At 35.5% G+C, this 22899-nt stretch overlaps 1 protein-coding gene across 1 annotated transcript in view; it reads left to right on the forward strand.

Moving 5' to 3' along the window:
• The window catches only part of LOC124610257 (4-trimethylaminobutyraldehyde dehydrogenase-like), a 150121-nt gene that overhangs the window by 58353 nt on the left and 68869 nt on the right, over positions 1–22899 (forward strand). Inside the window, exon 4 of the mRNA XM_047140143.1 lies at positions 5240–5371. Within this exon, the coding sequence (XP_046996099.1) occupies positions 5240–5371 (132 nt within the window). The remainder of the gene's footprint in view (positions 1–5239; positions 5372–22899) is intronic.

Raw genomic sequence — 22899 nt, forward strand, 5'->3', positions numbered from 1 at the left:
CCATAAGTCTTCCAATGTGCGGAATTTGTGCCAAGCTCATTTTAATGGTAACTTTGATCTTTCTTGACATAAAGAATAATACAAAAGAGTTGCGTTTGTCTTGTAAGGATAACTCGTACTTCACACAAATACACTACTTGGAACATCTCTAATACTTTCTCGCTATTATATTATGTATAAACTTGTTCCAAATGCATCTCTGGGCCCATAACCTATTAGAGTTGACACAGTTGAATAAGTAACAGTGAGTAAAAGACATTTAGTGCCAGTAACTATATTTGCATTTCCAGGTAAAATACATCGAACACAACAACCAAGGAACAGTATACTACACACACAAACTCAGAGCATACAATAGCACTAGAGAGGTCTATTATATTTCATATGACACACTTTGCCACTGTCTTATACAAAATAAATTGTTCACACAATTCCAACAAGGGCGATCAGAGTAAAATTGAGTTCTTGCTAGCCAAAATATTTTCCACGCCTTATTAGTACTACTCACAGACTTATGATCTGGCATCTGTTAAGCATTTTGTGCAAATTTCACTTTGACATTAGTGTCAGTGGCATTTCATATATAAACACACATGAAAGAGGAAAGAGACATGCAGTGTTGGTCCATTCTTTAATTTCAAGGCAAAAAAGCAAGTTGTCTTTTGCTGTAGTATAAAAAATGCACTCACAAGTTTCTTCTGAACAGAATTTGAATGGTAGTAATGAGTTAAATCACTTGCTCCTGCTGCAACCTCTAGAACTTAAGTTGAAGATAGCTCCAAAACAAATTCATTGAAAAATTTATAAGTTATTGATGAGACAGTAAAATCTGAAATCCTGTGGGCTGTGAATAAACTCGTGTCTCTTTCTCCTGTAAGAAGCTCAGGAAACATAACAGACATATTCCAAATTATGTTTCCTGATAGCATGAATGCCAAAAAAATAGCAACACAAATGTAAGTTGTCGTATATAATCACTTGTGGACTTGACCCTCATTTCCAGAATCTCCTAGCTAACAAAGTCCGGAAAATTGGATTCTTTTGTGTGTCATAGGACACATGGATGTGGTGACTCATTTCTGGGATGAACAGAATTGATCTGTATCTACAAGATATTTAACCCATATGCTTTTGAATTCTGCCACATCTTCTTATTTGCAGTCAAGCTTCCTAGCAATTCTGGATGTTTCCAGAACAGGATTTTCACTCTGCAGCAGTGTGTGCACTGATATGAAACTTCCTGGTAGATTAAAACTGTGTGCCGGACTGAGACTCGAACTCGGGCCACAGTTTTAATCTGCCAGGAAGTTTCATATCGGTGCACACTCCACTGCAGAATGAAAATCTCATTCTGGAAACATCCCCCAGGCTGTGGCTAAGCCATGCCTCTGCAATATCCTTTCTTCCAGGAGTGCTAGTTCTTCAAGTTTTGCATAAGAGCTTCTGTGAAGTTTGGAAGGTAGGAGTCGAGATACTGGCAGAATTGGAGCTGTGAGGATGGTTCGCGAGTCATACTTGGGTAGCTCAGATGGTAGAGTACTTGTCCGCGAAAGGCAAGGTCCCAAGTTTGAGTCTCAGTCCGGCACACAGTTTCAATCTGCCAGGAAGTTTCAAGTCTGGATGGTTTGTATTTGTCACCTGAAAGTATAACCATATTTCAATTGATGGGGCAAATGTGAACTTGAAAATGTTGCATGATTTGCAAGCATTTCCAATCAATAAAGAAGATAATCAACCACAAATGTTTCATTGTGACACTTGCTCACTTTATGTATTGAATAGAGCTTTGAAAACTGTTCATAATAAAAGTAGTCAGAATGTTCATGAATTTCTTGGGGTGATCTGATACTTTATGAAGGATTTTCCATCAAGGAGGACAACCATCACAAATATCGTAGGGTTTTCCACGTTTCCTCTCAAATGTTGTTCTTTAAGATATGTTGGAAATATTGAAGTCATGGAAAGAGCACTTGAACTTTTCCACATTTGAAAAAGCATGTTGCTAAAGTACTTAAAGACTACCTGAAAGTAAAAACTTTTAAAAAATTAAACATTACTTAGAAGATAAATTCCTGTGTGCGAGACACAAATTTCTTATATGATTATCAATTGACCTTGAGGAGTTTTTAACCAAGTATCAGACAAATGACTCTCACCTCCCCTTTTTGTACAAATATTTGTTCTGTTTAATGAATAGCATTGTTTCTCAGTTCATAAAGAAAACTGCTATGGAAATGGTGACAAATTCTGGCAAATGACTTGCTACTGATGGTGCCAAAGCATGTAATTATGAAATAAGTCAATTTGTCGAAATTGGATTTGATGCCACTGCTGCTAGCAAGAGCTACTTAGAAAAGTTTATCCTTATTTTCAGAAATAAGTGCACAGGTATTTTGTAAAGTTTGTATCTAAAAATTGCTGAGAAGAATCCTTTGAAATTAAAGATAGTCACAGATGGCTCATGTTTATCATCCGAAATTATGCAGAGCTCTATTTGAGAAATTCTCTAGTGAGAACTGCATTGGAAGAATTTGTGTCAAAAAACGAATCACACAACTGAACAGCTGACATAGGGAAGAGAGAATACTTTAAATTTTGTGAATATTCTGAAAAACGACTGAACAATTCAACCCTAAGGAGGACAAACTTGAGCACTTTCTCATGAATTTACTGCAAAGTGCGAACCGTCACTTCATGAAGTTCATGCAGAAGCTGTTATGCAAGTTTCAAAGAAACATGTAGTTGAAAGAACTTTCCCTGTTAACACAGTTTTAGTTGAAAAAATATAAGAAGATACAGTTATTGCAGAAACAAGTGTTTACAGTGCAATATAATCATTAGGTGGTTTACTTAATAGTGAGAAACAACTGAATGTGGACATTACAAATGAAAAATACTAGCTGTGAAGAAGGCTTCATCAAAAAGAACAGAAGCCTTTAAAAAAAGAAGAAATCTGATGAAAATGAAGTGGCCAGTCTTAAAAGAAAAACAATTCAAGAAACCAAAATGCACTCAAAAATTAAAAAAAAAAAAAAAAAAAAAAAGATTACTGAAACAGCAAAAGAAAAAGCTGAAATTTGAGATGTTGAAATTTCAAGTTTTACCTAAGAAACTTAAACACTGGATCTTTTACTATGAAGTTTGACATTTGACATAGGTATGATTCTGTCTGATATCAAGCAAACTTTATGACTAAGTTGAGGATTTCTTGGTCGGCAAGACACAGTGTGTTGTCTTGGATGGAGAATTGACAGAAGTAGAAGTAATTTCTGACATTCCACAAGGAAGTGTGTTGGAACACTTACTGTTCACATTGTACATTAATGACATGGCAGGCAGCATTAATAGCAATGTCATACTTTTCACATGTAATGCAGTGATCTGTAATGAAGTACTGTTTGGAAAAGAACTGCAGAAATATTCACGCAAATCTTAATAAGATTTCAAAGTGGTGCAAAAATCAGCAACTTGCTTTAAATGCACAGGAATGTAAAATTATACATTCCTCAGAATGAAAAAATGTGGTATCCAATGGTTAAAATATCAGTGATGCACTTTTAAAATCGGTCAACTGACTTGGTGATAGCAATTTGTAGGGATATGAAATGCAGTGAGCATACAGGCTGTGTCATAGGTAAGACAGGTTTATTGATGCAATACTGGTAAAAAACAGTCAGTCTACAAAGGAGACTGCCTACAAATCACTCTTGTTTCACACCTTAGAAGAATATAATGCATTGGACTCATACTAAATAGGATTAGCAGGGGATATTGAACATGTAAAACGAAGGAGAGCATCACAAATGGATACTAATTTGTTTGACTCATGGGAAAGTGTCATAGAAACGTTGAAAAACCTGAATTGACAGGCTCAGTAAAATCAAAGTTAGTCTATTTACAGCATGCACAGAGACATTTAAGTAGTCATTGTTCCCGCATGCCTATGTGGTTGGAACGAGAAGACACCCTAATATGTGGTACCGTGATGAGTACTCCATGACACACACTTAATAGTGGTTTTTAGAAATATTAATAGTAACCTGAGGCTTTTTGCAAATGATGTAGTAATCTACAATGAAGTGCTGTCTGAAAGAAGCTGCATAAATATTCACTCAGATCTTGATAAGATTTCAAAGTGGTGCAGAGATTGGCAACTTGCTTTAAATGTTCAAAAATGTAAAATTGTGCAATTCACAAAATGAAGAAACATGCTATCCTATGAATATTGTATCAATAAGTCACTCTTGAAATTGGCCAACTCATATGAATACCTGGGTGTAATACTTTGTAGGGATATAAAATGGAATGATCACATAGGCTCAGTTGTGGGTAAATCAAATGGTGGACTTCAGTTTAGTGGTAGAATACTGGGGAAGTGCAATCAGTCTACAAAAGAGATTGTTTGTAAATAACTTTTGTGACCCATTCTAGAATATTGCTCAAGCATGTGGGACCTGTACCCAATAGATCTAACAGGGTTACTGAACATATACAGGGAAGGGCAGAACGAATGGTCAGAGGTTTGTTTGATTCATGGGAAAGCGTCACAGAAGTACTGAAGAAACTAAACTGCCACATTCTTGAAGATAGATGTAAATTATCCCAAGCAGGTCCACTAACAAAGTTTCAAGAACTAGCTTTAAATGGTAACTTCAGGAATGTACTACAACCAGCTACATATCACTCACATAGAGATCATGAGGATAAGATTAGAACAATTACAGCATACACTGAGGCATTCAAAGAATAATTCTTCCCATGCCCCATACATTGAATGCAATGGGAAGAAACCCTAATAACTGGTACAGTGGGACTTACCCTGTGCCATACTCTTCACAGTGGTATGCAGAGTATAGATGTAGATTTAGAAATGTGTGTTTAGATGTAGAGGTAAAAATGAGCATGTGGCTCATATGTTTTTTTCCTTCCTGTTCTTATTGTTATAGTACCTCAATGTTGTTTCTACATTCATTGCATAAAAATGCCAATGATTTAATCCTGTATTCACATTAGCATAGTTGTTTGGATAACTGTTCACATAAATTTGTTCAGTATCCTCATACTGTTAACATATTGCTGAGTCCAAACCCATGTAATGTTTGTTTTGTGGACTTCTTCATAAAAAATGTTTTGTCGTGGTATCCAGAAATACATTCTGATATAATCTAGGGAACATAATTTCTCCAGATAAGCTCACAGATATGTGCATATTATTTTTCTATGTTTCAATATCTTATAGGTAGCCCCGGCTTTGGCTTGTGGAAATACAATGGTATACAAACCTTCACAGCTAACACCTCTGACTGCTATTCTGTTAGCAGAAATTTTAACTGAAGTTGGAGTCCCCAAAGGTGTTCTGAATATTGTGCAGGTAGATATGGACTTCATTATACCAATAGGTTACGCAAAAAACTGCATTCTTTGGCTAAGCTTCATATAGATTGTATTTTTATTATTGATAGTTTATTTATTTCACCACAGATCCTTTAGCAGGTCACTCTATCAGTGGTTGCCATTCAGCCACCTCCAATGTTATTCTAAGTGGAACATTATGATGTCAGAAATATAAAAAATGTTATGCAAATTTTAAAAACCATCACTGGGGAATAAGTTTGCTATATCTCTGAAGATTGCATTGAAAGTTGCTCATAAACCATGTCTTGTAAAACTCAGACAGTGAATTCAGTGTGTCATCATTTCTGCCAGAGTTATTTTCTGGGAACTCGATATCATTCACATCAATATTTTTGGTTCCTTCATGTTTAATAATGTTCCAAATTGTTGTAGCTTTATTCTATGAGTACTTTATTTTGTGTTCATAACTACACAATGCAGAAAATAAGAGAATGGTTGAAGTTATGATGACTCATATTATTATTGTTTCTTTCTTCATTCTTTTCTTTTTATACATATAAGCCAATGGTAAAGTAACAAGTTGTTTTGTGGCAAAGACAATGTTTTGATACAAAAAAGAGAAGAGATGCGCTCTTCTATTGATTAATGCCAGTATCAGCCACCTCCAATGTCGTTCTAAGTGGAACATTATGATGTCAGAAATATAAAAATTTTTATGAAAATTTTAAAAATCATCACTGGGGAATAAGTTTGCTATATCTCTGAAGATATAAGTGGCAGCGGACAGATGTATGACATGCTCTGTTGTACCAGTATTGTTTAAAAATGTGAATTCCAACCGTATATTAAAAAGTGTTATAAAACTATTAGGAAGGCCAAGTTTATTCGTATATTTACATCAGTCACACCCATCTGTTCATCATTTCTCCCGCGCCAAGAATCCTGCATCAGGAGGTTCGAAGCAGACAAAAGGAATTTATGCGAGCAGCGGAGGGGTGATCTTGTATTGGCATTGGCATAGCCTGCACTACACCCAGTGGAACTAATATGAAGCAGTATGTAACTCAAAATCTGAATATTGGTTTTCAATGTATTGACATTGAAGGTCTGTTGATATTAGTACCAGTTAGAGTTCACCCAGGATATGTGTACAGATCTATAAATTAACTTCCAATTTCTTTCAATTGTTCTTTCCAATCAATGTTTTTTTTTTTTTTTTTTTTTTTCAAGCAGCAATTATTAATCAGTTTCCATTATTTGCCCACCCACCTATAAGCCAATATTCAATGGCGATCATTTAATGGACAGCGCCGAGTGGAGTATGAAAAGACCTTTCACAAGTTGTGATAAAAAAGTTTTTGAGATAAATGGTTCATGTTACTGTCACAAGAAACTAAGAAACTTTTGCTGTATTTGTTACATGTCCATGAGACTGAGAATAAGAAAAACATTGAAGGAGCAAATTAAAATTAAATTCTGCCTACAAATGAGACGCACAGTGAATCCTGGTTTCAGCGGTAAAGGTAGGAAGCTGCTATGTTGTATGCTTATATGGCCGCACTTGGCGCCATGTCTCTGGCAGTAGATAATCTCTCTTCCTTCCAATTAACATTTAACCAGATTTGTGGGTTATTTTGGACCTGCCGGCAACAATAAAATCGTCTAACAATGGAAACACGCGGAGTTTCAGTTTCACATGCCAGTGTAATGTAAGTACCTTGTGAGGTGCAGCAGGTACTGGTAGCTTGCTACTTGACATTTACTGGAAGTGGAGGTAAGTGCCATCCCTGGGTCCAATTTGACCTGCAATTCCAGATACGGGATTTTTTTAGTCAATGTATACTGACTTATTTTGTGGTGTTTCAGACATTTTATTGCCACAATGCAGTGGGGTCTCACTTAAAAAGAAGTCTGTGAAATATTATTTGATGAAAATTATTCAAACACGGAATCTTTTAGTGATTTTCAACCTTGTGTTGAAGAGAACATAAGTGACGATGAAAATACGCAACAAGAAATTTCTTCTGATTCCAGTAATTCATCGTCTGATGATTCAGTAGAGAGAGATAGCCAGCTGCCAAGTTGTGCATTTTTTGAGGTAAAAACCAATTCAAGTGATCTACTCATCCACCATCTAGGTCCAAAGTCAGAAGCCGCAACACCACCACTCACCTGCCTGGTCTCATCGGTACAGCTCGTGAAAAACAGAACAGGTCACCAATTGAATCATAAGAGTTGCTGATATCAGAAAAAATGATTGCACGTATTGCACTCTCACTAATCAAAAAATAACAGAATATTCAGGAAAGTATAAAACTAACACTACTTACACAAACCATGCGAGTATTATGGAAATGAAAACATTCTTTGAGTTGTTGCTATTATCATGTGTATTTAAATCTGGCCATGAAGATATAGAAAATTTATGGGCAACTGATGGAACAGGCTGAGATATATTCAGAATAACGATATCAGTAAAGCAATTTATGTTCCTTTTATCTGCTTCGAGATTTGATGATGTGAATTCTAGGGAAGAAAGAAGAACTAATGATCATGCTGCTCTCATCTCAGAAATATTTGGAAATTTCACTCAGAACTGTCAAAAAAACTATAGCTGCTCAGAATATTTGACAGTTGATGAAATGAAATGCTTTGCCCTTTTAGAGGGAAATGTTTTTTCAGGATTTATATGAAATCAAAGCCTGCTAAATATGGCATCAAGATTATGTACCTTTGCTATGCTAAAGCACACTATTTATATAATGCTTTTATTTACACAGGCAAAGCAATCACTAATAAAACAAGCCAACTTTCAGTTCCAACATAGAATGTACTGCAGGTTGCAGAACCTTTAATTGGAACAAACAGAACTATAACGGCCGATAACTGGTTCTTTTCTGTGGAGCTGGTTGACAAACTGATTGAAAATAGTTTGACTTGCATTGGAACGATGCACAAAAATAAAAGGGAAATACCACCAGAATTTTTAGCCAATAAACAATGGGTAGTAGGCTCTACATTATTTGCTTTCATGAAAGATAAAACATTGGCATCCTACATTCCAAAAAAGAATGGAACTGTAGTGGTGATCTCATCGATGCACATTGACAACTCAGTCAATGAAAACAGTGGAAAACCTGAGATAATTGAATTTTGCAATAGAACAAAAGGTGGTGTTGATACATTAGATCATAAATGCACCATTTATTCAGTCTCTAGAAGAACTCAACGATGGCCATGTGTAATTTTCTCAGCAATATTAAATGTTGCTGTGCAAATTGATTTGTATAAGAAAGTGGACTAAATTTGATAAGGCCATTTATAACAGAAAGAAAGATGGAGTATTCTTCATTTTCAGTAGATTTGAAGAGTAGGATAGATAATTTTCCAGCGGCAGCTGATGAACCACAAAATGACCTATGACTAGAAAATTCACCTTGTAATCAAAGTGGCTGATGAAAAAGAGGAAGATGTTATTTATGTGGTCCTAAAACTGACAGCAAAGAATCACAAAAATGCAACAGATGTTTTAAATTCATCTGTAAACAACATGCAGAAAAAAAGTGTTGTGTACCAAGTGCTATTCTTAGTTCAGGTACTGATATAGATAACCTTTGGACACTTCTGTGTTTCGTTTTCATTATTTTTGTTTCTGATTGATGGCATAAAGAGTTCCTATTTATGTTAAGGGAAAGTTGTGAGAAACTCCATAGTATATCTAGGTTTTTATTCTAAGCCTTTTTTGTAATCATGTAGCTTTCCAAAGTAATGTACAAAAAGTTCTTGCAAAATATAGACATAGGACTTAAAGGTAAAAAAATAACACAATGTAAAATTTTTGCTCAATAAAATTTGATTTATATTTGAAATACAACTTATTTTAATACAATCATTATGCATTTACATATGAATTATATCTTTTCTGGGGATTATGTTGAATTTTTGTTCAAGGGTCCATTTGGACTCACGATTCCAGTTAAATTTGTCAAAATATCTATTCTAGTTAAGTATTAATATTCTTTACGAAAAGTATTTCTACAGCAAAGACAAAAGTTTGTACAAAGTCAGCATTAAAGTGAAAGATAAGTCATTTAAATTTTATAAGACTGTCGGATAATAATAAGTTTCATTAGCGAATGCACAGATAAATCTACTGTAGTTGAAAAGTACCAATACAAGCAACATTTCATTTATGAAAAAAAATTTTCATAATTTATTTAAACACTATTTACAATGAAGTCAAAGGGAATGGCCATTGTTGAAAATCCATTACAAAATGCAGTATGCCAAGATGTTGGAAATCTGACCTTGGCAACAGTTGAAGGTAATACGCCAACTCGTGAAGTGGCCAATGGCTAGCAAAACAACAAGATTATCATCTCACTATCAGAAACTGATGACACTGGTAATATAACTAATCATGAGGTCACATTTATGTCCTCAATGCGACAATTTTGTAGTTCTCACTGGGAAACACTTTTTCAAATAGTGAAACTGAAGCGCATGACAGCAAAACTTCCTTTGAATATTTGCTCATGAGATCGTGAACGCAAGAACAGGAAACAGTTTGTAAAAGCAATGTAAATACTAGTGAGACACAGAAATTGACACAACTCATGCAGCTAATAACGCAACAGTTTACACAACGGATCACAAAACATCAGGAAAATATAGGACAATAGCTTACAGAGGAAAATCAGGCATTTAACAATTTTCCCCTTATTGTAGTCCTACTTTTGGCTGTGAGTAAGCCAGATGGCAAGGTGCACTTGGTCCTCGACACACATAACATTAATAAGATTATTGTACCAGTCTGAACGAGTCCAGACAATTAAGAGGAACAGCTTATAAAATTCCATGATTCTAAATTTCTTACTATAATTGACCTCCGGTCTTTGTATTGGCAAATAAAACTACACAAAGAAAGTCAGAAGTATACTGCCTTTGTATGTGGGGGCAGGAGCTTCGAATTTCGAGTATTATCCTTTGGGATGGAATGTAAGTGCAAGTGTATTTATCTCTGCACTGGAGAGAGTGCTAGGGCCCAAACTTCTGAGCAACATAACAGCATGCGTGGATGACCTTTTAGTCACTACACCCACTTGGGTAGAATATTTAAGATTAATTGAACAAGTATTGAGACGCTTTTCTGAATAGGGGCTAACAGCAAATCTCAAGAAATCTAATTTCGAACAAGGAAAGGTAAAATTTTTAGGACACACAATCTCTTCAGAAGGCAAACTGCCAGATCCTAAAAAACTTGATGCCATTAGGGACTGCCCTGTTCCTCAAAACAAGAGATAATTAAAGGCATACTTCAGCCCAGTGTCACCTTTCAGGAAATTCATCCCTAACCAACTTATGAATAGTGATGCTTTACTGAATCTTCTCTGGAAAAACAGACCTTGGTTATGGGACAAGCAATGTCGGACTGATTTTGAGAACATCAAGCAAACCTTATTAAATACTAATATTTTATCTCAGCCAGACATGAAGAAGGATTTTCGTTTATGCACTGATGTGTCTTCTCAAGGTCTGGGTGCATGCTTTTTTTAAATGGTAGAAGAAGAGGGAAATCTCATCTCTAAAATAATTAGCTTCACTAGCCGCACCTTATCCAAAGCTGAACATTCGTGAAGTTGGAGTGTTTGGCTTTAATGTGGTCCTTTAAAAAGTTTGAATATTTCCTTTGAGGTAAACACACAAAAGTGTACTGTGACCACCAGTCCCTATCGCTTTTGTTAACTTGTAAATTACTACATCGATGTATAGCTAGGTATGTATTGTCAAGAATTTGATTTTGAAATAGTGTACATAAAAGGAAACCAAAACATAATAGCCAATGCTCTATCTTGATTACCACAAGGCTTAGAGGAATTCAATGAACCTTTAGATCAGGAAAGTGAAATAAGAGCTATGTCCACATCTATAAACACAATTTTCCCAACCTTAAATGAAGAGTACTACAGGTGGTAAGAAAGTGTATTGTTTGCCAGAAAGCAAAACAGTCCACCATCTCCAAAGAGATAGAACTACATTCCATTGTGGCTAAAAAAAACCTCTAGAAAAGGTAGCGTTAGATGTGGCTGTACACTATCCCAGAGGTAAGGGGGAGTAAAATATATAGTAGGTCTGTATGATATTTTCACCAAGTACATAAAACTGTATGCTGTACAGAACAATATAGCTAGTTTAATTATAAGACGAATCAAAGAGGATTATTTTGCATGGGTAGGGAAACCAGAAGTCATGTTAACAGATAATGCCTCATATTTTGTTGGATGTAAGTGGAAAGAGCTTGTAGATTCCAACCAAATCAAACACATTTTAGTATCCAAATTTCATCCCGAAGCATCCCCCATAGACAGGGTGTGTAAGGAATTCAACAGATTTGTGAGGACCTATATACCTCGTAAACATACCAAGTGGATTAAATATGTCACTCCCTTCTTACGAGTTGTTAACAACCTTCCCCATACATCAACTGGATTTACACCAAATGAGCAAATTTTCAATTGCAAATAAGTAGACAAGTGGAAAAAACCTTTGCCCAAGATACTGATACCGGAATTATCACTGGATGATAAAATACGACAAGCAATAATCAACCTTGAAACCTGGGCTAAATACAGGAAAGGGATTTATGACATGAAGCTGAAATGTACAACACAGTTTTATATAAGACAAAAGGTGATACTTAGAACACATCCCAAAACCACAAAAATCGAAAAATTGTACCATAAGTGGCAACTACTATACACCAGACCTTACGTGATTATTAAAATCCCCTACCTGGGGGCATACAGATTGGCACACATGAACCTGCGTAAAGACAAGGGCCTTTACCCACACAAAGACCTGAGAACGTTTATATACTGAAGAAGTGCTATATATCCTCTAAGTTGTATATATGTATAATAATATTAGATTTAGGATGCTGGAAAATCACATTCCAGAATTTATGTAACAACATTGTTAAGGAAAATTTTTGTTTGTGGTTTTTCTTATATGTCAAATGTGTAAACGATAAGATGAGTAGATGTAACAAGAAAGAATTTTAAATCAAACAATGGAAAATCCTGGAAGGAATGTAACAATATTAGAGAACGAAAGTTGCTACTCACCATATAGCAGAGATGCTGTGTCGCAGATAGGCATTGTGAGAATCTTTTTGTTGTGCCTATCTGCAACTCAGCATCTCCACTTTGAAGAAAGAATTTTACTTTTATGTGTTTAGATACGACAATACTCTACAATGCTTTGCCTTCCACATGGCCCAGTCATTAACAAATAAACGAAGTTGGGAAACACACGGTGGCATGCAATGCAATACACAACTCGCCGCGATATAAATGGTATCAGAGCGACACAACACATGCGCATTGGGGAGCAAGCTAGTCAACAAATTGCAAGTGCATGTATGCCAAACAGACACAGCTGGGCATGTTGGAGCTCCCAAAACAAATAAATCCTAACAGCTACAGTCCGCACTAGCATTTGTGAAGCCTACTGCATAAACAGGGACCTAGAAAATTAAGGGAGAGTCTATACTACAACTAAGACTATCTACACAATACACACATACAAAGATAGGCTAAGGGATTGTATACACGGAAAGGAGCCCTAAACTATGAGATATTTTCTTAAGTTATGCTACTATATACATTATGTCTACATGTATACAAAATATTTACAAGTTTAAGTATTCAAAGTACACACACTGATTATATTTGATGGACGAGAAAGTCTTGCTGCAGGTAAACAAGTGAGTACAGTATAAGTGGCAAAGTGAATAAGAGGTTGCACCACACCTACAATACAATTTATCTTTCAGATTTATAAGGTAAGCAGAGATGCACACATGACATTAAATAGTTCTGTGATAGCACGACTGCACACTGAAGTGAATGAATACATGGTTGAATATATGAAAGAGGTATTAGTAGCCATTGAGCCTCTATACACTTATTTATGAAGATTTAGTTTTAAGTTGTATTACGTTTTTCTTCCAGGGAATGATGCATTGACACATCCTAAGTTGAAGAAAGATAAATGCTTGTAGAGTGTTAGGTACCATATAAAAATAAGAAAGGACCACACCGCAAGATAAATATAGTTATAAGTTTACGATATGTATGAATGTGAGTGTATGAAAGTACGTGAAGAAGAAAACAGTTGCAATAGGTCACATATCATGATCCTGAACTAAGGTTGAGCACTACCAAATAATCAAGGGGTCAAAACCTGATTACTGTGAGCACCGACTACCCATCAAACACCTGATTTACACTGAAATTTTTATGCACATTTGTTACTTATGTAAATACTATTTTATGCTCATTGTATGTAACATTTCGTATTAATAATACAGTTCTGTACACCTCATCATATGAAATGGTGATCCTTTATAGAATGAACATAACAAATAGATATTGAACTCCACTTTTAAACACTGAATAAGCATTTGAAACAATTGGTATCATCAGATTTGAGTTATGTTTATAAACAACAAACTATTTTGTTCTTGGGATCACAGTTAAGTCTAGTGATGAAATGCAACTTAGCACATAAATGCCTTTCCCTGGGATTTCCTCAACCCTGTAGTGTATAGATCGTTTCTGGAGAATGCTAGAGAGGCAAGGCCATGCATAGTTATCTGAACAGTGCGTAGTATCTATTGTAGCGACTATTGTTCAATCCTTTAATTCTTTGGAATCGATAAATACTCTCCGACAAGAAGTCACTGCAAATTGAAATGAAATGTATGCCAATTACTGACATAAAGGAAAAAAGAATCTATTACTCTATGAATGTTATATGAAGAATGTACAGCCAAGTGAGAGTAAAATGTGTACTCATATAATTGCAATCGAACAATGTAATGAAATTGTAAATTAACAAAATGTACTAAAACAAAATGACAAGCAGACTATAATGTATATAATCGGCGATAATGGCTTGTCAGCAAATGCATAGGATAAGTTTATTTTGTAATTGTATTGGTATTTTTTTATATTATGTGTTTAGTATGTGGAAAGGACACTTCAGAAGCTGTATGTAATGCAACTGTATGAAAAACACTCAAAAACAAAGTGCAAAAACATACGAGACCTGGGTGCAAAATGTTAAGTGTGCATGTGATGCACATGGGTGTCTGCGTGATAAACTAATGATGGCAATACTTTGTGTAACATGTATTTTCTGTGCTCGACAATGTGGTAAAAGCGGCAAGAAACGTACCTTGTTGATGGATGTCGGATGTACGGCTGGTGTCCCTACTGAATAAGTGATAGCAACGAAATGAAATAAATTCCTTGGACTGCTGGTATGGAAACCAGTTGTCACCACATCTAAGATTTCACAAAGGATCATGCTGCTGAACACGAGCTTCACGAATTCGTGCAGTGAAAGCTAGTATAAATGCATGGCATGCACACTCGGGCCTTGTATTGAACATGTGAGCATGAACTGGGATGATAATGGATGATGAGCTGTGCATGCATGCTCCATGACTAAACACTGTACAGGTGCTGACGATAACAATGGGACTATGCAGCTACAGCAAGCACTTTGTTAGGAGGGAAAACGTATGTGTTAAAAGAAGCTGACATGCCCATATAAATGGATAACCATATGGGATAACTCCAATGGCTGAAATAAAGGCTGTGCCCGTACCGGCCAGGGTTATCAACCCTCAAAAAGAGAAATAAGCTCAGACACATTGAGAGGTAATTGTGATGAATCATATTATTATTATTATTTCTTCTTTGTTCTTTTCTTTTTATACATGTAAGCTGTATATATATATAAGCCAGTAGTAAAGTAATAAATTGTTTTGTGCCAAAGATAATGTTTTGATACAAAAAAGAGAAGAGATCTGCTCTTCAATTGATTATTTCCAGTATCTTCACCTGTTTGTCACTATCAGTGTTTAGCAGGTGGACATATGACTAGCTCCATTGTATAATGGGTCACCCTCCTCTAACATTAAAAAACCGATATCATGTGTACTCTCAAATATGGTATAGGTGAACATTCTCAGCTGTTTAACTAAATGAACTTCATGTGGTTTTGTATATGATATTTTATGTTTTGGGTAAAAATGTGTGGAAAGAAATTAGTTACGATCGATATGTACTAATGGTTAAAATTACTCTTCTTTTAGAAATATTTGAAATTACAAAATTTGTGGCATACTTAAAATTCATATTATTAATTGCACAATCTAACACTAATTATTAAATTTGTTTCCAGATTTATTTAAGAACTAGTGAAATAATTTGGTAAAGATTCTTGTCCTGTCGAGAAAGTTTGTAAACTCTTTTGCTTTGTAAATTCTTTGTAATATAGTTAGTACTGCAGAAAGTTGTGAGTAGTGGGCATGCCTCTGATGGAAACGCATGTATTTTGCCAAACTTGTCAACAACAATGTAATTTTTTGTGTGATAGAAGTGAAAATTGTAAAGAAGAATGGGATAAAAAAAAAAGATATCCATAGCAACAGCCATACCATCATCAGTTATTTCGTCTTCAGGAACCCAGAATGTTAGATCAAAACTTCACCTGCAAGAATGTACACCTAGACAAGACTTGGAGACAACAACAACAACGAGATAATGAAGATAAGTAAAAAGCTTTTCTTTTGTATATCTTACGCCTCTCGAACCTCTCCGAATTTGTGCAAAGACAGAGAATTTTAGTAGTGATGTATGGGAGGGTAAGATTACAAGTGTGGACGTCAGCCATGATCAGTTGACTGATAATGAAGTGTTCTCTGTTGCAGAAGAAGAAAGAACAGTAATTTATGTCAATAACAGTTACAAAACTCCAGTCAGTCGAAGAAAGAAGACCCGAGACTGCCCAACAAAGTCGAATCAGCGGTGATGAGATAACATCAACAGTGATGGACCGGATCAATTGAAAGAGGTCTTTACAACTACAACGAAAGACATCAAAAATGATAAGTACAAACCATTTGTGAAATTAATTTTTCTTGGTGGACTCATATGATCGCTAGCATAATGAATAGAGGCAAGGGTAGTGGTGAAGCTGTGGGATGTAGCCTAGACATGTTTGAACCAAGTGAAAGTGTAGTCAGCAAAGAAACAGTGAAAACCAATATTTTGTAGTTGATTTTAGTAACATTAGAAGAAATGAAGATGGACAACAACAGCAAATTTAGTGCAGTTAATGATCAGTTAACCGAAAAAATTACTTCTCTACAAGGACAATTAAATGAACTGAAAACAATGGCAAAATGGACAGGATACAATACAAACTAGACCAACTTAGTAATCAGGTTTTGGAACTAAAAAATGGGTTGTCAGAGGGACTAAAAAGTGTGAATGAAAAAGTCGATGTATTAGAAAATTTATTGTTTTGAAAAATGAATTTGTGGCCCAACCTTCGCAACAAGCGAAGAATGTTGATGATGTCAGGGTTGAACAGAAAGAATGGAACAGAACTTTAGTAGTTTAGATCAAAAAATATCAAATGTAGTAGAAAGCAGTATGCTAACTAGTGTAAATATTTTAAATTCAGTAGTTCCAGAAAATTTTATTCACAAAAATCTCTATTCAAATAATGGTATTGCTTGGTCAAACACTCCAATCAAAAGTTTTCCATCAGACAATTTACATCCATTGGAGTTCGTACACCACTATAGAGATACTTTTGTGTCACGCATGAGTGACAGCAAAAAGATTAAATTTATTAAAAGCTGCCTTGAAGATGAAGCAGTCGGTGGGAAACATGCCAAAGTTTCGAAAAAAGTTTTTTAAATAAATTTTGGTCAGAAGCTGAATAACGGAGGATTAAAAGTGAATTTCTGAATTGTCAAAATTATAGGAATAGGGACGGTACGATACACTGAAAGAATTTTGTAAGAATCAACTTAAGAAATTAGCACACCTTGACAGGCCGTTTGACAAAATAACATTAACCAATGCACTAAAAAGGAGATTACCAGGATTTGCAGTGGGATTTAGTACATGGATCTGACGATTGTCTAGAACAATTTTTACGATATGTAGACAGCCTGGATAGGGCAGTAGAAAGAAACGTGTACCATAATAACTGAAATGATAGAGATCACAATGCTAACAACTATGGAAATAGAGATAATGGTAACTTCACTGGCGGTCAAAATGGTAAAGAGACAGAAATTTTGAACCTCAGCAGAACAGGAATAATGGGGATAACCACGGGCAATATAATAGGAGAAACAATCATAGAGGCAACTATTCGGAAAATGGTGGTCCATAGTTTTGGCTGGAGGAAACATAACATATAAAGGACCTCCAATTTACACTTACAATTAGACAGTAATAACAGTATTAATAATGTGACACAGGTATTTGAAGTTGAACAGAAGGAACATCAGATTTCTCATTTATGTTTTGATCAAAAGTTTTGGAATACTATGTTTAATTATAATGATGTAGGTACTAATCACAAACCAGAATGTGAGAGTAATGAGAATTTTTATGTAGTATGCACTAATGATTTCTTTTCTTGGTCAGAAAGCAATGTTATTGATGTATGTGAAACAGGTAATAAATGTATTGGATCTGAATTATGTGGCATTTTTGATGTAGATGTGAATGAGAGCTGTGAAATGAGTGATGTTGGTAAGTCATATTGCAAATGAATGTAGGTGAGGAGTGTAACTGATGGTGATGAGACTTGTGTTGTTAATGATGTTATTGATAAAGTAATTTTGGAAGAATATGATGATGATGATATGATGATGATGATGATGATGATGATATGATGATGATGATAAGTGTCAGGTATTTGTGAAGTTTAATAAAATGAAGTTTCAGAGTTATTTGAGAATACATGTAAAGTGAGGTATGTATGTGATGATGTAAGTGAGAGTCACAGAATACCAATCTAGTCAAAGCAGTTTTTCATTCATGTCATGTAGTGTAATGATGAGATATCTGTAATCTTAGAGAATAAAGGTGAAAACTTTTTGAAATTTGTTTGGAATCAAATTGATGATAACGTAAATAAATGTGCATTTTGGAATAAGTTAGCTGTAGTTAGTCAAAATTTATATCCGTATTGGTGGAGTGAAGTGAAAGAAGATTTAAATAGGGAATGTAATTTTGACAGTAATATATTCTGTGTTCCTTCTGTAATAAGTAAAGTTGGTTGTGCTATGGAACACAATCAGTATGTTCAATCTTTGGCTACAACATGTGTAACCAAAGTAATGCTATGATACCAGTAAAGTTGATAAAACTCTCCAGAAACAGTGTAGGTGTAGCATTTGAAGAAATTGAAAGTGATCTCTTATATGAAGTGTCTAATAGCAGAGATGATGATTCAGATTTTGTATGTCCTTACATTAAGATTAAGATTGATACAGGTAGCCAGTTTGTGACATATCTGAACAATTTAGAGACGAGATCCAGGACCGGTATAGTTAGAATTTTGTGGAAATGTTTATTGCAATTGTAAAGATAACAGGAGCTACTGGCAAGCAAAGCAAGTATTTAGAATGCCAAGTACTGTTAACATTTTGTGTAGAGGACAATACATATGAACTTGGATGCATAATGATCCCTAGTCTAGAAAAAAATATTCACTATGTCTGCAGATTTTTAAGACTGTGTAATTGTGTTTTGTTTGCAATGAATGTAGTATGTAAGATTATGTAGTTTCTAGAGTCCTATCTTATCTGCTGACTGAGTTTAAATCTATCCTTATATGCATATGCATAAGACTAGATAACTGTGTTTTGTTTGTGTGGAATTTAGTATGTAAGATGATGTGAACTTTGAAGTTCTGTCTTGTCTGTTGACTGAGTTAAAACCTATGGTACAATATATGATTAGGTTCTGTATTAGGTTTGTGTTTTAGAATTTGATACATATACCATGAGACAAAATGAGTAGATTTTTTTACAATTTTGAAATGGGACAATATTCATAACTTGTACTGTAAAGATTAGTAATAGTATCTGAGTGTTACCGTATTAGTCCGTTTTTAATTGCATTTAACTGTGATTATTAATGTTTCATATGTGAACACTTTTTAATCTCAAGTAACATAAATCTCATATAACTGATTTTAGAATGGCTAAGAAGAACATATCACGTGTGATGTGAAGGAGGTATTGATCAGCATATTTAGTACACAAAACAGTGTTTCAGGATTTGATAAAAATGCTAGACAGGAAGTTACCTGTCCATTGGAGCATGTGACGAGAGCTCCAAGGAGGAAGCTGAAAGATGTTGGCAGGTATACTGCTGTATGGCTGTACCCTTCTGGACCAGGCAACTTGCAAGAGATTGTGGGTGCTGGGTAATGTACTCGAGCATCTGTGAACTAGAGTTGTGTTGTGACTAATTTTTGTGAATTGTGAAACTCCTAAAGACAGTGTTATTCAGAGTATCTTTGTGTATGCAGATTAGTCGTATGGACAATTATCAAATAGTGTGGATGACAATTACCAGTATGGACAGTATAACAGGATGTATGCATGTCTGCTTTCATTCTCTGATTTTGGTTCTGAAGCTACTGGATTGTGTCATCATTGAAGGCTGACTTATGACTGTTTACCTGAATTTTTCCTGAGTATTGCAATATTGTATCAGATTGAAATTTGAATTGTGGACAGACTCGTGCTTAGCTCTGTTTTGGGTATCCCTGGTCATCGTGACTGTGTGTGTGTGTGTGTGTGTGTGTGTGTGTGTGTGTGTGTGTGTGTGTGTGTGTCAAAATGTCAAAGCTAGATGTTTTTTTCAATTATTCTTTGCATATGACTGAACTTGCTGAAATGATAATGAGCTTTATTCATCTTGTTGTGTTGAAACTTTTTGCTGGTTTGTACCCAGTGTGGTTTGGTTTCATGAGTCGACCCCCACATCATAAACTTAGGCCCTAATATTTTTCAATTAGTTTGTTCTTTCATGAGTCAACATATCTTTAAATACTATGGTTTATATGACTGATTGATTCCTACTCATGATGGAGTATTCTTTGATTCCTACTCATGATGGAGTATTCTTTTGCTGGTCTGTACCCGTCGTTGTGAGTTTTTCAAGTCGGCTCACTCACCGTACACTTAGGCTCAGATATTTTTTCTCTTCTCTTTTCCCGGTGGGGTCAGGGATTTTCACCTGCCTCGAGATGACTGGGTGTTTGTGTTGTCCTCATCATTTCATCATCATCCAGGAAAGTGGCGAAATTGGACTGAGTAAAGATTGGATACTTGTACGGGCGCTGATAACCACGCAGTTGAGCGCCCCACAAACCAAAACATCATCATCATCATCATCTTCTCTTTTGAAGATTTGATTGTATAATTTATAATTCTAGTAATTTGCATTATTATTTCTATATTTAGTGGTGTAATATTGTAGTTTTGACCTTGTATTATTTGTTCTGTGACAGTATTTCCACAGATCTAAAAATCTGAATGCCATATCCTGATATAAGGATAGATTATGATTTGTGTAGTACATATTTTTCTCATGTTCTTTGTAATATGTTATGCATCAGATACTTCTATACATCTATCTGCTATCCTGGGCATCATTTTGTAGACCGTTTGGCAAATCTTATAGTCTGCCACATAATATTATAAACATTCTGTTTCCAAATTTTGTGAGGGGATATTAGAATGGGGCACCCTCCTATAACATCAACTTATTTTTTTTTATAATGAACTAACAGATACCATGTATACTCTCGAATCTGGTATAGGTGAACATTCTCATTTGCTTAACTAAATGAACTTCATGTGATTTTATATATGATGTGTTATGTATTGGGCTAAAATGTATAAAAAGAAATTAATTTGTTACAATCGATATCTACTAATGGTTAAAATTACTCTTCTTTTAGAAATATTTGAAATTATGAAATTCATGGCGTACTTAAAATTCATATTGTTAATTGTACAATCTAATGCTAATTTTTGACAGCCCGGCTAGCTGTGTGGTCTAATGCACTGCTTCCCGAGTGGGAAGGCGTGCCGGTCCCTGGCACAAATCCGCCTGTCGAGGTCCAGTGTGCCGGCCAGCCTGTGAATGGTTTTTAAGGCAGTTTTCCACCTGCCTCAGTGAATGCGGGTTGGTTCCTCTCATTCCGCCTCAGTTACGCTATGTCAGCAATTGCTGTACAAACACTGTGTCTGTGCATGCATACACCATAATTACTCTACCATGCGAACATTACGGCTATACTCATCTGAAATGAGATGTTACCAGGCAGGGGGAGGGGAGGGGGAGGGGTCCACGGGGAACCGAACCGCACAATAACCCTGGGTTCAGTGTGTAGTGGCGGTGGGGTGGGTGGACTGCTGTGGCCTGTTGTGGGGTTGTGAACCACTGAGAGCTATGGCAGGACGGAGCCTCTCCGTCATTTCTAGGTCTCCAGTTTAACACACGCACACACACACACACACACACACACACACACACACACACACACACACACACACACACACAATGCTAATTATTAAATTTGTTTGTCGATATATTTAAAAAATAATGGTATAATTTGGTAAAGATTCTTCTCCTGTCAAGGAAGTCTGTAAACTATTTTGCTGTGTAAAGTCTTTGTAATATCACGTTACCCTCCATTCAGAGGCTGTTGCGCGCAGCGACCGTTATTTTTATTTGTAAATAATAGATTTCAGCTATCAGTTGTCCTTTGGAATTTTTATTGGCAGATCTAGATTTCAGCTACAAACTAGCCATTCTCAATGCTATATATGCTTTGTAATATAGTTAGTACTGCAGAAAGTTGTGGGTAGTAGGCATGCCTCTGATGGAAACACATGTATTTTTCTAAACTTGTCAACAACAATGTAATTGTTGGTGTATAGAAGTGAAAACTGTAAAGTCGGTGTGATTTAGAATAATAGAATTAAATAAAAAGATATTCATAGCAAAAGGAAAATCTTCATCAGTTATTTCACTTCAGGAACCCAAAATGTTAAATCAAAATTTCAGCTGCAAGAATGTACACGTAGACAAGACTTTGAGCCAACAACAACAAAAACGGGATGATGAAGATAAGTAAAAAGCTTTTCTTTTGTATATCTTACACCTCTCCAAGCTTTCAAAATTTGTGCAAAGACAGAGAATTTTAATAGTGAAGTGTGGGAGGGTGTACCGGTATTGTTTTAAAATGTGTATTCTGACCGTATATTAAAAAGTGTTGTAAAAGTTATTATGAAGGCCAAGCTTATTTACATCAGTAACACCCATCTGTTCATCATTTCGCCTGCACCGAGAATCCTGCATCAGGAGGTTCAAAGCAGACAAAAGGACTCTACGTGAGCAGTGGAAAGGCAATCCTGTATTGGCACTGTCATAGCCTGCACTATGCACAGTGGAGCTATTGTGAAGCAGTACATAACTCAAAATCTGAATAGTGATTTTCAATGTATTGACATTGAAGGTCTGTTGATATTAGCGCCAGTTAGAGTTCACCCAGGATATGTGTACAGATTTATAAATTACCTTCCAATTTCTTTCAATTATTCTTTCCAATCTTTTTGATTTATTTATTTATTCGAACAGC

This window comes from Schistocerca americana, chromosome 1, assembly GCF_021461395.2.
Source record: "Schistocerca americana isolate TAMUIC-IGC-003095 chromosome 1, iqSchAmer2.1, whole genome shotgun sequence".
NCBI classification, from domain to species: domain Eukaryota; kingdom Metazoa; phylum Arthropoda; class Insecta; order Orthoptera; family Acrididae; genus Schistocerca; species Schistocerca americana.